Source organism: Plutella xylostella, chromosome 14, assembly GCF_932276165.1.
Source record: "Plutella xylostella chromosome 14, ilPluXylo3.1, whole genome shotgun sequence".
NCBI lineage: Eukaryota > Metazoa > Arthropoda > Insecta > Lepidoptera > Plutellidae > Plutella > Plutella xylostella.
Window position 1 is genome coordinate 9060606 of NC_063994.1, and position 13710 is coordinate 9074315.

At 40.9% G+C, this 13710-nt stretch overlaps 2 protein-coding genes across 2 annotated transcripts in view; both read right to left on the reverse strand.

Annotated features, from left to right (window-relative positions):
- Positions 1–13710, reverse strand: part of LOC105392367 (hemicentin-1-like) — a 55835-nt gene that overhangs the window by 41746 nt on the left and 379 nt on the right. Inside the window, exons 2-7 of the mRNA XM_048625575.1 lie at positions 13163–13392; positions 9853–9975; positions 9216–9305; positions 4333–4470; positions 3652–3814; positions 2003–2187 (exon numbers count right to left, since the gene is read on the reverse strand). Of these exons, the coding sequence (XP_048481532.1) occupies positions 2003–2187; positions 3652–3814; positions 4333–4470; positions 9216–9305; positions 9853–9975; positions 13163–13392 (929 nt within the window). The remainder of the gene's footprint in view (positions 1–2002; positions 2188–3651; positions 3815–4332; positions 4471–9215; positions 9306–9852; positions 9976–13162; positions 13393–13710) is intronic.
- On the reverse strand, positions 10315–11833 carry LOC105392344. Its single transcript, XM_011563953.3, has 2 exons — positions 11197–11833; positions 10315–10797 (listed from the first exon to the last, which is right to left on the reverse strand). Exons 1-2 carry the CDS (start codon positions 11761–11763, stop codon positions 10657–10659), a joined length of 708 nt encoding a protein of 235 aa, XP_011562255.3. The 5' UTR covers positions 11764–11833; the 3' UTR covers positions 10315–10656.

Here is a 13710-nt window from a genome sequence, read left to right on the forward strand (position 1 = left end):
CTCTTACCAGACAGGGGGCGTTTGGATCTGGCAACCAGAACAGGAGTGCCAGGTGTGCGCAGCGATGCAGGTGGGACAACACAGCCGCCAGGGCAGGAGTGCATGGCTGGGTCTATGCAGCGATGCAGGTAGCACAAACCGGTGGCCAGGGCCAGGACCGGGTATACGCTGCGATGCAGGTGGCACAAAACGGTGACCAGGGCCAGGACCGGGTGTACAGCCAGCCGCCAGGGCAGGAGTGCATGGCTGGGTCTATGCAGCGATGCAGGTACCACAAACCGGTGGCCAGGGCCAGGACCGGGTGTACGCTGCGATGCAGGTGGCACGAGACGGCGGCCAGCGCAGGAGCACAGGGCCGGGTGTATGCTGCGATGCAGGTGGCACGAACCGGTGGCCAGGGCAGGAGCGCAGGGCCGGGTGTACGCTGCGATGCAGGTGCCACAAGACGGCGGCCAGCGCAGGAGCACATGGCCGGGTGCAGGTTACACGAAACTTCAATTTCACCGAATCGGCCTGCCTACCCTCAGCGGGTAGGTACCGGCGGATCACATTACTCGCCGCACATGCCACAATGTCCCAACATACTGAAACTCGGAGCCACGTGCTTCCTGTAAAAAATCCTATGACGGTCCTGGAAAGCTCCTGTTTGTAAAGCCTTACATAAGCTATAATCAAGTGCATTATTGTAATAGCAAAATTTTTATCAACTGTTTTCTAAAAATATTAGAAATTAAGGGTAGAAAAATATATTTTTATTATTTTTTCCTGTATAAAATTAACATATGCTTTACTTAAAGCGGTCATTAATGTAAGTATCTAGCTCAAGCGCCACTAGTAGGACCGGAATATGTGATCAATCATCACCACGACTATTGAATCGGACCCTACTGCGTGGGATAAAAACCCCAAGCGCCGGAGCATTATGACCAGTGGCTGAGCTTTTAAAAGCAGTAAATAATAGCATTTTACTCACGGCTTATCAACTCAAACCTTCGTTGCGAAATCCTCAGCAATGGCTGCGTGCGCAGCAGCCGGCAGGCCCCGCGCCGCCTGGTCCGCATCACGCTACAGCTCCCGGCAGCGAGGACTCCGCAAATTCAATATTATATTTTTCCCCGTTGGAGCGAAGCCGACGAGAACCGTGGCTACATTGAGCCATTTTGCCGAAGTGTTCACTTCAAAAATCAAAAACCAACTGAGGCGCGCGGGCGACTCACTCTATTTATATAGGCACCCGCACCTTGCAAATTAAAGGTGGAGAGAAAAATGGACTTTATTTAACTGTCACTGTGACCCTTATGATGCCGAACACGGAGAAAGTCGAAACGCCATATCTCCCAATGTTTAACTAGGTTTCAGATAGGCTCAGACTACATAATATAAACCTTGTGTTATTCAAACCTTCTTTCATCCATCTTTACATCAGCTCCAGTAGGACACTTGAAAAGTACCTACTGTAACATTTTCGAAGTAAATTTTAATATTATGGAATATTATGAATTATCGAATCAAATTTCGTTACTGATAAATCAATTATCTCTTTTAGCACCAATTACATAATTCTACTAAAATTTCATGAAGAAAATGCACTTAACCACTCTAAATACATAATAGTTTTCTAACGCTCGGGAATATGACCGTTGCCGAACAATGACGAAGATTTCTATGTGCATTATCAATTTTGGGGAACTGTACCCGTATTACGAAAAACCGCAGCATATTCTATTCGATAGTCTATTCGAAAGTGCTGTCAACCTGTCAACAACAAAATGGCGGTGTATAGATTTGCGAAAGTTTGACAGCTATCATTCCATAGGTCATTGTCAGAATAATATTATGTACTCTGTGGTCATTCTTTTCGAAACTCATTCGAAAGGTAAAAAGTGTTCGAAAGTGCTGTCAAGTTGACAGTAGTCGCACTCGCATTCGATTCTATTCGTTAGCTCGAATTTTCATGATACGGGTACTGTACCTATATCTTTATTTGGTATTTCTTACTCACAGCAATAAAGAACAATTCCTCTGGCGGCATAAACGCGTCAGTTGCATAAACCCCCTTGTCTCCGTCCACCAATCGGAGGGGTAGCTCGAACAGGGGTTTCCCCTCTAAGTCCAGTAACTCCGCGTGGCTTAGCGTGACTGTTGAGTTGGTTTCCGATAGAGTTATCGTCATGTAGTTCAGGGTACCTGGAAGGAAAAGAAAAAGAAAATGTAACAAAATGTAAAAATAAAATCATAATCACAAAAACACTCACACATCATTACAAAATTCATTTATTGGTTTTCGCCCGTAACTCAAGGTACTATGGTAAATATGGTGGGAACTATTTTCCCCTTGCCCTATTAAAAGGTAATGTGCATAGGAATAGTGGGTGTGAATAAAGAAACTGTATGAAAATGGCGGACGGAATCATGCTATCTCGCTCTTATAGTAGGTCTGTCAATATTCTTACGTTCTCCCGCTTACGTAACAGCCGCCATTTTCACATTATTTATTTAATCACGGGAGCTACACCTTGATTTTCTCGAATAAATTAAGGTTGATCCGACCTGAAATTCATTTCTTTCTTCTTTTTATATTATTTTTGCAAGTAGTATAGACTTTTATTCACCCAAAGGTTGCCTAAAAATATCGCTTCTAGCGATAACACCACCTATTGTGCTTATATATACTTTTGTAAAATATGTTTGGTGTTTTTCAATAACTCATATTGTACGGTCATGTGCAGAGAAACCATACCCCCCTCTCATAGTAACAATGCTTCTGAGAGGGGTCAGATTTCTCTGCCTTATACTGTACAATATACACTACACTAACCCAACAGCGGTCTGCTATTCCCCGCGTGGGCGGGCGGCGGCGATACGATTATTGCTCTCTTCTTTTGATATCATATGGAATATAATGGTTACATCTGTACCCTGCGAAAGAGCCTTCTCAAAAGCTGGCTACATAATTAGTGACAGGCGCACGCGGCTTACTACCACGAAAGTTTCACAACTTATGTTTTTAAATGCTAATAAAATGTAGAAATTAATAAATGAAAACTAACTGATTGTACTCTAACATACCTATTACCATTACTACTACCTTTGTCACATTTTACTTTTATTGTAAGAAATATTGTCCTATCTGTTCTTTTATTCTGTATTATACAGTATAGCTATGATTTTTTTGTTTTATTTTAACATAATCTCATAGTAGCGTAGTACCTTTTATATCGTTAAACTGTAATAAAACAAAGTAATTTTTTTCACTATTTAATTAACCAAACAAAAAACCTAATATAACATTATTCATAACCTTATAAGTTATAACCTCTGAGTTTAATATTTCAAGTCATTAAAAATAACAAACAACCAAACAGCGTTTTTATCTGCTAAACAATTATTCGTTAATATTAACGCTTAATATATTATGATATTTCAAATTATTAATTATCAATTAACCATTATTCAGTTTAAACGCTTATTCTCATCTCTAATATGGATAGAAAAGTGACAGACTTTAGTTTATATTTTATTTGTGCAACTTGAAATAAGTAGTCTTTCATTCACCCAAAGGTTGCCTGAAAATATCAAATAACACCGCCTATTGTGCTTATTCTTGTAAAATTGTGTTTTTCAATAAGTCATATTGTACACTATACTAACCCAACAGCGGTCTGCTATTCCCCTGGTGCCCCCCCGGTGGCGATGCGGAGAAGGCGGGCGCGAAGGCGAGGGCCGAGCGGCCCCCCACGCGTAAAGAGTGGCGCGAGCGGCTCCCCACGCTCAGCGACCACGTGCCCGCTTCAGGCTCTATCAGCTTCACTATCTGTTGAGGGGGTAGGGTGAGTTTTGTTACGTTACGGAACCAATAAAACCTGTAAAGGTGGGTTGTAATGTAAACTGACCAACGTTACGGATTGTAATGTAAAATTTCCAGCGAGCATGTTATGCAACGCTGTGTTCTAAAATGTATTTGGTTTCCCCGTAACACTTCGTACTGATACTGCCCGAATGCTCGCTGTGTAACATGTTACATTACACCTCGTAACGTTGGTCAGTATCCACCTTTAGACACGAGTAGGTAAATACGACCACTGAGCTCTAATCTAATCTCGAAGTTTGTATGGCTAAAAGGTAAACCTACAGTGAATACATAGTATACCTACCTATGTAAATATAAAATGTCTGAATATACGATTTATGAAATATAGCATGAAATAAGTCTCGATAAAGCCACAAATGTAAAAAAAGTTGAAGAACTTTCAATATTCTGTTTGGCATTTTTCACACATTACACAGTTAACTACTGTTGATTACTTTAATATTTAATAAATACAAGCCAACCTTAACTTCATCCAAACTCAGCGGGGTGAGTATCCTTGGCGGCTCGAGGGGCGTCCCACTGGGCGATGTCACGTGGATGTGGGGCGCCGCGCCCGCCACCGACACCGTCACCTCCACCAGAGAACTGTCTACTGGGAACTGAGAATCATAGTTTATGTGGTTAAATTAAACAGCTTATTCAAGAGGATTTTTCCATTGGTATTCCAAAGAGGCGTAGTCAGATAGATTACAATTTACAATACAGATAGATTGTACATGTATGTTCGAATATGTACCTACCAAGTTACGTTTTGTCCTACTGGTAGATCTCATAGAAAGACATTGGAAGACAAGCATCGGATGCAATGCACAAGACCACTAGTTCAGTCCTACCTACCGGAAAAGTAGGGTAGGTATACCTAGATATTTATACTTATGTGGTTTATCTTTAAACCATGTAGATCAGGGGTCGGCAACCGGCGGCCCGCGGGCCGCATGCGGCCCGTGGACTAACTCAGTGCGGCCCGCAAGCCTGAGGTCCGAAAGAAAAAAATACCAAAGCAAAAGGCCATATTATACTAAGCCATATAGTTAATATTCTTGAAAGCTCGCTCCCACCTGGGGGTAATAAAAATGTACCTAACTACTTATTTCATATATTTGCTGTACTTATTCAATTCTTGGAAAATTATTTTGCGTTTATCCGCCGCACGTGGCCGTCGGTGGCAGGCAGGCGGCTTCTTTGAGACAATAGGCGGCGGCAGTCTTTGATTAGACGCAGGTGTGCGGCGGCGAAAAATCCAAAGCGACCGGCTTTAGTTGAAATAACAGCCGCGCGTGCAGCTCTCGCCTCATTCGGTTGTGGAAATTCGCCGGAAACTCACGTCTCATCTGGTTGCTAGCTTCTCGTTTCACCACTCTTCAGCATCTCACGCACGTCGTATGAGGTAAGTACTTTGTATGCACTCGCGAATTTGTTTTATTTTATTTACTGCTTCTGTAATCTGTCTGAAGGTTCAGATTCAGATTCAGATTCTTCGGTTAACATGACATGAGGTTAGTTACGAGTCTGTCATGTTTTATTAGTTATGAATATGGAGTTGAATTTGCAGGTGCTAACTAAGTATAACATATAATTTTACAACGATTTTATTTTGTTCATTATTGTTACAGGATAATTATACAAGCATGGCTTCAAGGAAAAGGAAGATAGAAGAAGAAAAAAGAGTTTTTAACGAATTATGGACAGAATTATACTTTTTTATCGAGTTTAAAGGAAAACCGTTATGCCTGATTTGTCAAAAGAGTATTTCTGCAGTAAAGGAATATAACCTGAAACGACATTACGACACTGAGCACAAAGCTAAATTTGACTGTCTTGAAGGAGAAATACGAAAAAGGAAAATTTCCACTTTGAAATCGTCATTACAAAGTCAACAAAACATATTTAAAGTTGTGGCAGACAACAGCGAATCGAATGTTCGTGCCAGTTACAGGGTAGCAGAGATTCTAGCAAAAAGTGGACGTCCGTTTACCGATAGTGAATTAGTAAAAGAGTGTGCCTTAGCTATCGCAGAAGAAATATGCCCAGAGCAAAAGAAAATATTTGAAAATCTTTGTCTCTCTGCGAGAACTTTCACCCGACGTACTGAAGACTTGGGTGCTAATTTGTGTGAACAACTCAGGGACAAGGCGCAGTCTTTTGACTGCTTCTCTTTAGCGATGGATGAAAGTACAGACGTGTCGGATACAGCACAGCTACTCATATTTGTTCGCGGCATTGACGAAAACTTTACTGTTTACGAAGAGCTTGTGAAAATGTGCAGTTTAAAAGGTACGACTACAGGAGAAGATTTATTTCACCATGTGGAAAAAGCTCTGAACTCATTGCAATTAAGCTGGGAAAAGTTAACAAGTGTCACTACCGATGGAGGCAAGAACATGAGCGGTCAAAACAAAGGTGTTGTTGGGAGAATCATCAGCAAAGTGAAAGATTCTGGATCTACTGTGCCGTTGATTTTCCACTGTATTGTCCATCAAGAGGCATTGTGCTCCAAAGTTATATCCTGGAAAGAAATAGTGGATACTGTAACATCCACTGTTAATTATATAAGAAGAAATGGACTCACTCACCGTCAGTTCCAAAAGTTTTTGGAAGATCTGGAGGCTGATTATGGTGACGTGGTTTACTACTGTGAAGTGAGGTGGCTGAGTCGAGGTGCCGTTTTAGAACGGTTTTTTGATTTGAGAAAAGAAATTGGAAACTTCATGGAGATGAAAGGAAAGCCAGTGGAAGAGCTTACTAACAAACAGTGGATTATCGATCTTGGTTTTTTAACTGATTTGACTAAGGAACTGAACCAGCTCAACAAACGTTTGCAGGGAAAAAATAAATTGATTTGCGACATGTATTCAGATGTCAAGTCATTTGAGATGAAACTGAAACTGTTTATCAAGCATATTGATGAAAAAAAGCTTGACCATTTTCCCAATTGCAAGAAAGCCGTGGAAGAAGCTGGAAATAACTTTGTGTGGGAAAATATCACAATGAGAAAAGTGTTAGCACAACTACAAACTGAGTTTGTAAATCGATTCACCGATTTTAAAAAGAGCTCCCTTAACATGGAAATATTCCAAAACCCTTTTGGAATTGATGTTAGTGAGGTACCAAGCTACTTGCAAATGAATATTGTAGATTTGCAAAGTAATAGCCAACTTAAAACTGCATTTAAAGAAAGCACAGACTTGATACAATTCTATGGAGGTTTGAGCTCTGAAAACTTCAAAGAATTGAAAAAGTTTGCTCAGCAGATAATAACTATGTTTGGTAGTACATATTTGTGTGAGCAGACTTTTTCAGTACTCAACTACCGCAAAAATAAGAATTGTTCGCGGTTAACGGATGAACATTTAGAAGCGATACTGCGCGTTTCTACTACTAAAATGAAAGCAGACGTTAAAAAACTTGCAAGTCAAATGCAGCAGCAAAAATCGCACTAGTTATTTTTATGTTTAATTTATGATTATTTGTTAGTTTTAGTTATTATCTGTATAGTAATTCAATTAATATAGACATGATTGTATGAAGATATATGCGTTTTATTTGAAATACATGCCCGAACCTATAGATATAAAAATAAGTGCGGCCCGCACTGAAACTCTGGCAACTTAAGTGGCCCTGCTATAGCAAAAGGTTGCCGACCCCTGATGTAGATGGTCGCGGACTAAGTACCTGTGCTTTTTATTGTAACGATTTTTCTGGACTTGGTTTAAACCCGGAACCATATTTTTATAATACAGGGTGTCCACTCAGAATGCTCCAAAAAATTCCCTGACTTTTCCCTGACTTTCCCTGACCATTTCACCCGCCACCAGGACCCGAGGTGTGCGGGGTTGCGCAGCCGGAATTACGAGTCCGGCTGTTTGGACCAGGGTACTACGGGCGTCCGGATCTCGAGCCCTCCACTAGCTTGCTAGTGGATCCGGACTTGGGTATGGATTCGTAGTGGCATGTGGTTAGCTACAGGGGGGGACAACGTTCGTCTGCCCGGTAAGCTTGTCACCGGGCGTCTCCCCCGTGCGCAGCTAGTGGCTCAAGTAGCGGTTTAGGACGAGGGCCGTTGATGCGAAAGAGTCACGGGGCACGTGAGTTTCCCTTATAGTTGGTCCTAGGACTGACATCTCCGGTGCTTGACTGGATATCAAGAAGTGCGTGAAGGATAGCATGCGCCGGCCGACCCAGCTGAGTAGGCTCCATGGGTAGACATGTAGGTCTGCATGTCGGGAGGTGAGCGCGCATTACAGCTCCGGTACCAGAGTGGAGATCTGGCAAATGGCTTCTCCATTGTCCCTAGTGTGGATCCCAAACACGAGTGCTCCGGATGGAGTACGGGAAGTGAGCGTGCCATCAACAGCTCCGGCACCTGTCAGGACATCAGGGAGGGGTCTCACCACCCCGAGGCGACTCTCCTTGTGAGTACTGTGGCTATACGCTGCAGCGGCTAGATCCACTGCTCCATGGATCCCTGATGTCAGACTGCCGTCTGACTGAAGGTATAGTGCCTGTTGTTTATGACCAAGTCGTCGGGAATTACAGGCACTATAAAACAATACGTAGTTTAGAAAACGGGTATCATGACCATTTCAGAATTTTTCCCTGACCAGAGATCAAAATAAACAAAAGCTTGATTTGAAAGTTTTCCGTTCATTTACTTCACACTTATTAAAAAACTTCGACTGCGTAAAATATTTATACAGGGGGCTGTAAAAAGTGTATATCATGCTGAAAGAGACGAACGTGACTCAGACAGGTCATTTAAAAAAAACATAAAATAAAAAACTTGCAATTCCATACAAACTTTCAGGTCGGGTTTTTCGGATTTTTCATCACAAACTCCTAAAACTCTTAAAACAAAAGTTCTTCAGAATGGCAAGCTGTGTCACACTCTTTTGAAAGAAAATGAATTAAGGGTACATCTTTTTACTATTTAACAAAGTATGAACTGAGTCTGGAATCTGGCTAAGGAGATATTTATTTTATGACTTATTTTTTTTACGTTTAAAATAGAAGAAGAAAAATAATAACTATTAAAGGAAATAACTACAAAAAAATGCTTTACTAGTCATTTTTCCATGACTTTCCAGGTGGCCCATCAATTTCACTGACTTTCCCTGACCACCTTGAGCTTCCCTGACTTTTCCCTGACAATGACGGGGCCTTTGTGAAATGGTGGTAGATGACTATCGACAAATAATTGTAAAATTTTACGTCGATTAAACCATTTGAATTTGAATTTATCCCTGACTTTCCAGAAAGTGGACACCCTGTAATATGTAAGACTGATGGAGTTCAATAGTAGTTAAGCGACAGATAGCCTCTAATGATAAGTAGACTTGGTACTTACAGATCGCGTGTAGTTGTCGCCGGGCGGGTACACCGCCGACCCCAGGTTGACCGCGCGCGCTCCGATCGACGAGCGGACGAAATCCAACACCTGGAAACAATTAAATATATCTTGATTTAGGTATAGGCATTGTTATAGAGGCAGGATTGTATAAATAGGTACGTTTGTTTGTTGAAGGCGTTTCTTTCAACCATCATCGGTGTCAGTTAATACTTAATAGGTACTTATTGGTAATCGACTTCTCACGATGGGTGCCTCTCCCAAGGAACGTCGCATCATTGTCGAGCGCGGCGGGGGCCTCCCACGCTACGAAGGATAGTATATTATCTGCTATCCAGATCAGAGATAAATCTATGTATATCTTTACCTCGCAGATAAAGAAACAAAAGAAAATGCGCCACTTTTTAAACCCCCTTATGCAATAGCCACCACGTCATGTTCCTATCGTTTCTTTATCTGCGCCCGTTATAATGAACCTCCTGCTGCCGCTACACGGGTTCGTTATCCATGTATCTACATGTATAAAAGTGCCCTCGGTGATGACCATACAAACCGAGCATTGGATCGCGTTCAAGGAAACCCGACGCATGCCTTGCCGAGGCGTGCGACAGGTGGATACACGGCTTATATGACTTACATCGTGCACGTTGCTCTTGTTGAGATGGAAGACCTGCCCGAAGCTGGCGGCCGCGAGCTGCTGGTACACCTGGTAGTGGGGACGGGCCAGGTCCTCGCAGTGGCCCGTCAGGATGAACACTATCTGCGGACAGAGAAGTAATATACAGGGTGTTGCAAAAGGGTGTACTAAGCCGAAACCTTGATTTCATTTTCAGGCTTAGAAATAACATGCTACGTTCGTTTCGGCTTAGTATACCCTTTTTGCAACACCCTGTAGATAAGCTACGACAGTAGAGAATAATTACAAATGTCGAACAGACTCACCTTAAGCTTTGGTTTCCTAGGCTAGGAAAGCGGTGTCGTCATGTAGCGGCCGTAAAGGCCAATTCACCATATCAATGTTGGAAACGATTATATACATATCCATAGCTTAAAAAATTTGGTTTAGGAGGGTAGGTTATATGGATTTAAATAAGAAACACAATTTTAACTGTTTTTATTTCATTTAAATACTAACATACAATAACAATATACACCTAGATTATATCCTTGCTTCGCATCAATAAACCACCTCTGTATTTCAAAGCATTTTGCATTACTTACTGTACCCGCTATTCTTAATGTGCTTATGAGCCTGATTAAATATTATTCATACATAATTCGGTCACATCTATATTTTGAAATTTAATAATATCTGCCTCAGCCAGGAAGCTTACTTTAGACCAGACCTTTCACAGATTAGTCAGTTCAGTACTCACAGCTTGTTAAAGTTACAAATAAACTTGAATCTGGCAAATATGAAATAATTACTGTAGTATTTTTACTAGTTTTTGTTTTGCAAGAGTAGGGATACTTCATTTATAAGCCCAAGTTGTTTTTCTATAAGCTCATTGTACCGGAAACAGTCTGTCTCTGCCAGCAGCATGGTGCGGGACTCTGCCATTTTAGACTTTGCTTCCACCATCTGTAAAATACAGGAGCAGCATTAGTTGAAGATCATTTTCTGTTTGTGAATCAACATATTATTATTCTTTTATTTATAGGAAAGTAACAGCTACACATTATACTTATATTAAAGATATATGAGAGCCAATAAAAATTTAATACTTTTAGATTAATTTCACTAGGCTAAGCCCCTGTTTCACAATGTCTGGTTAGTCGCTACCTGTCGGATAAAATACATGCTGTCACTCTCTGTTATTATTTTTTAGACAGTCAGGTAGCCACTAACCAGACATTGTGAAACAGACCCATAGTCTAGCCTCGCCATTTAAAACCCTACTCTATATTTTAAAATAGGTGAAATGCTACATCACAGTTAATTTATTTTTATATAATAATAATAAATTATATCATAACTTACTTTAGTAAATAGATCCACATCCTGGCACAGGTGCTCAAACTTGGCCTCCAACTCCATGTTTCTTTCATCTCGTCCAGTATTCTTGATATTTTTAAGATAAGTGAGTCGCTTATTCACCAAGTTCAGACTGGAAGCATGCTGCTCTAGATCACTACTGAAGTCAAGGTCTGTAAGACCAGGTTTTAGGTTGAATACTTCAGCTTTCCTATCGATTTTGGGTAAAGAGTCTAATACAGACTTTAGTTGAGACAGGGTTTGGTCGATGTCCACTTCGCAGTCGTATAAATGAGACATATCGGGCAGCAGGAGCCGCGGCGGACCGCACTCTAAGAACTTTGTGATTTCGTCGTGTTGGGCCAAGTCACTGTTCGTGTTAGACGGCTCCGCATCTCTAGGGGTCTGTATAATCGAAGCTTCGGCGTACATTTTCTGTATTTGCTTCATAAAGTTCCGCGAATCTTCGATGTCGGAGTCGAGGTCGGCTGACAGGGTTTTCAGCTCGTCCAGTTTCCCCGATTCCGCGACATACGTCGCAAAGTCGCTGTAGATTCGATCTCTCGCAGCCATTTCCACTAATTTAAGTTTTAATGGTAAATTTATTTTAGTTTTAAGACTTGTTTTATTTTATTTGTTTACACTTTACGTCGCAACCGTTTTGAATTGAATTGAAATTTTATTTATGGCAATCTGTCGGGTGTGCCAACAATTTCTGCCAGTATCATGTCATGACACTGCATGTGTATTTATTTGAATTGTAATTTATTGAAGGTAGATCTTGAAAACTTTACGAATGTATATAAATAAATAAACATAATAGATAAATACATATTATATATAGATAGATCTATACTACTATTTGAGGAATGGAGTTATAACTTGATTTTGTTGTTAACAATGAATTTACTAATAGCGATGATAAAATTAGGATCATGAAAATTTAATAACAACTGATGAAAGTTTATTGGAAGAGGAACTTTGATTTTATATAGGTATGGATATAATGAGTCTATACCAAAAATGGGGCAATTCAGGAAAACATGATCTAGAGTCCCCTCGTCCTGTCCACACTCACACATGGCGAATCCCGTTGTTTTATTTTATTGAGAAAAGCAGGAGAGCAACAATGACCCAAACGAATTCTGCACAAGATGGAAACAATTAATTTAGGAAGATTTTTAAATTTAAAAAACCACGGTCTATGAGGAACCTTCGGTTGAATGGAGAAGTACAATCGGCCCTTGAGCCGGCTTGATTTCTCCCATTCATGTTGCCAGATAGTCAAACTATCCTTAGCTGGGAGGCTAAGGAGGTCATAAGTGGGGATTTGGAAATATTTTCGGTCACTGCTGGCATCTGAAGAAGCTCTTTTTGCTAGCTGGTCTGCGTATTCGTTGCCTGGTATACCAGAATGACCTGGGATCCATACCAGAACAACTCTAAGACTTTTATCGTTACACCTTCTAAGGCAGTCTTTAATGTGCAATGTGTAACTACAGTGGGTTTTACTTTTAAAAGGACATTGTGTTAGAGTTTGTAAGCAACTCAAAGAATCGGTAAAAACTACAGCCCTATCAATGTTATGGGCTTCGATAAAAGTACAAGCTTCCAGAACAGCTACACACTCCCCCGTGTAAACGGAGATTTCTGGGGGGCAAACAAACATTAATTCTATTTTTGAGTTTTGATAGTAGACTGCTATCGCAACCGTTTTGTTTTCAAAATTTGAGTCTGACACTGACAACTACAACGTTCTGTGATTTGTCTGTGACAGTCAACTGACAGCTGACAATACACGGAACCAACCGGAAGTTGTTACCACACAGAGTAATTTTATTGTAACCTCAGAATAACAAACGTATTTATACGCTGGGATGTACCGGAAATTATTATTCTGAGCTATACCATAAGTTTTTTTTTTTATGAACATGCAATGAGTTTACATCTATACAGCCATAAATATACTTACTTGACTCTGCTTTCTCTGCACAGCATCAAGCACTTCAGGCAGGATCCTATGATCACCGGCTGTAGCATCCGTTAGTACATAAATGTAAGAGCGTGGCAGACTGACTTTCAATGCCATCAGAATGCCGCCCAAAGACTTCTCAGGGCAGTCTCCTCCACCCCGTATTCTTATCACGTTGAGGGCTGATTTGAATACTTCTTTGTCTTGCGTTACTGTTGGTGGCCCTACCACTAAAATGACGAGACATTAGTTAGCATAAGGATTGTGCAGGCACTTTAGTTAGAAGCTATACGACTGAGAAAAACGCCGAGACAGATGGATGATCTACCCCTGTGGGTAGACTTGTCGTATACAGGAATAAATACACTTCTCTGGTTTTTTTGGTTCAATAACCATATTACTGCAGAAATCATCACATGAGTCAAAGAGGAGAGGGTTCACTATATATCTTCGATGCCTCCTAGAATAGAACGTGTCAATGATAAAATTCCACCCCATTTAGGCTTGTAGAACTTTTTTAAAGTTAAGAAAGGTCAGTTACGCTTCCG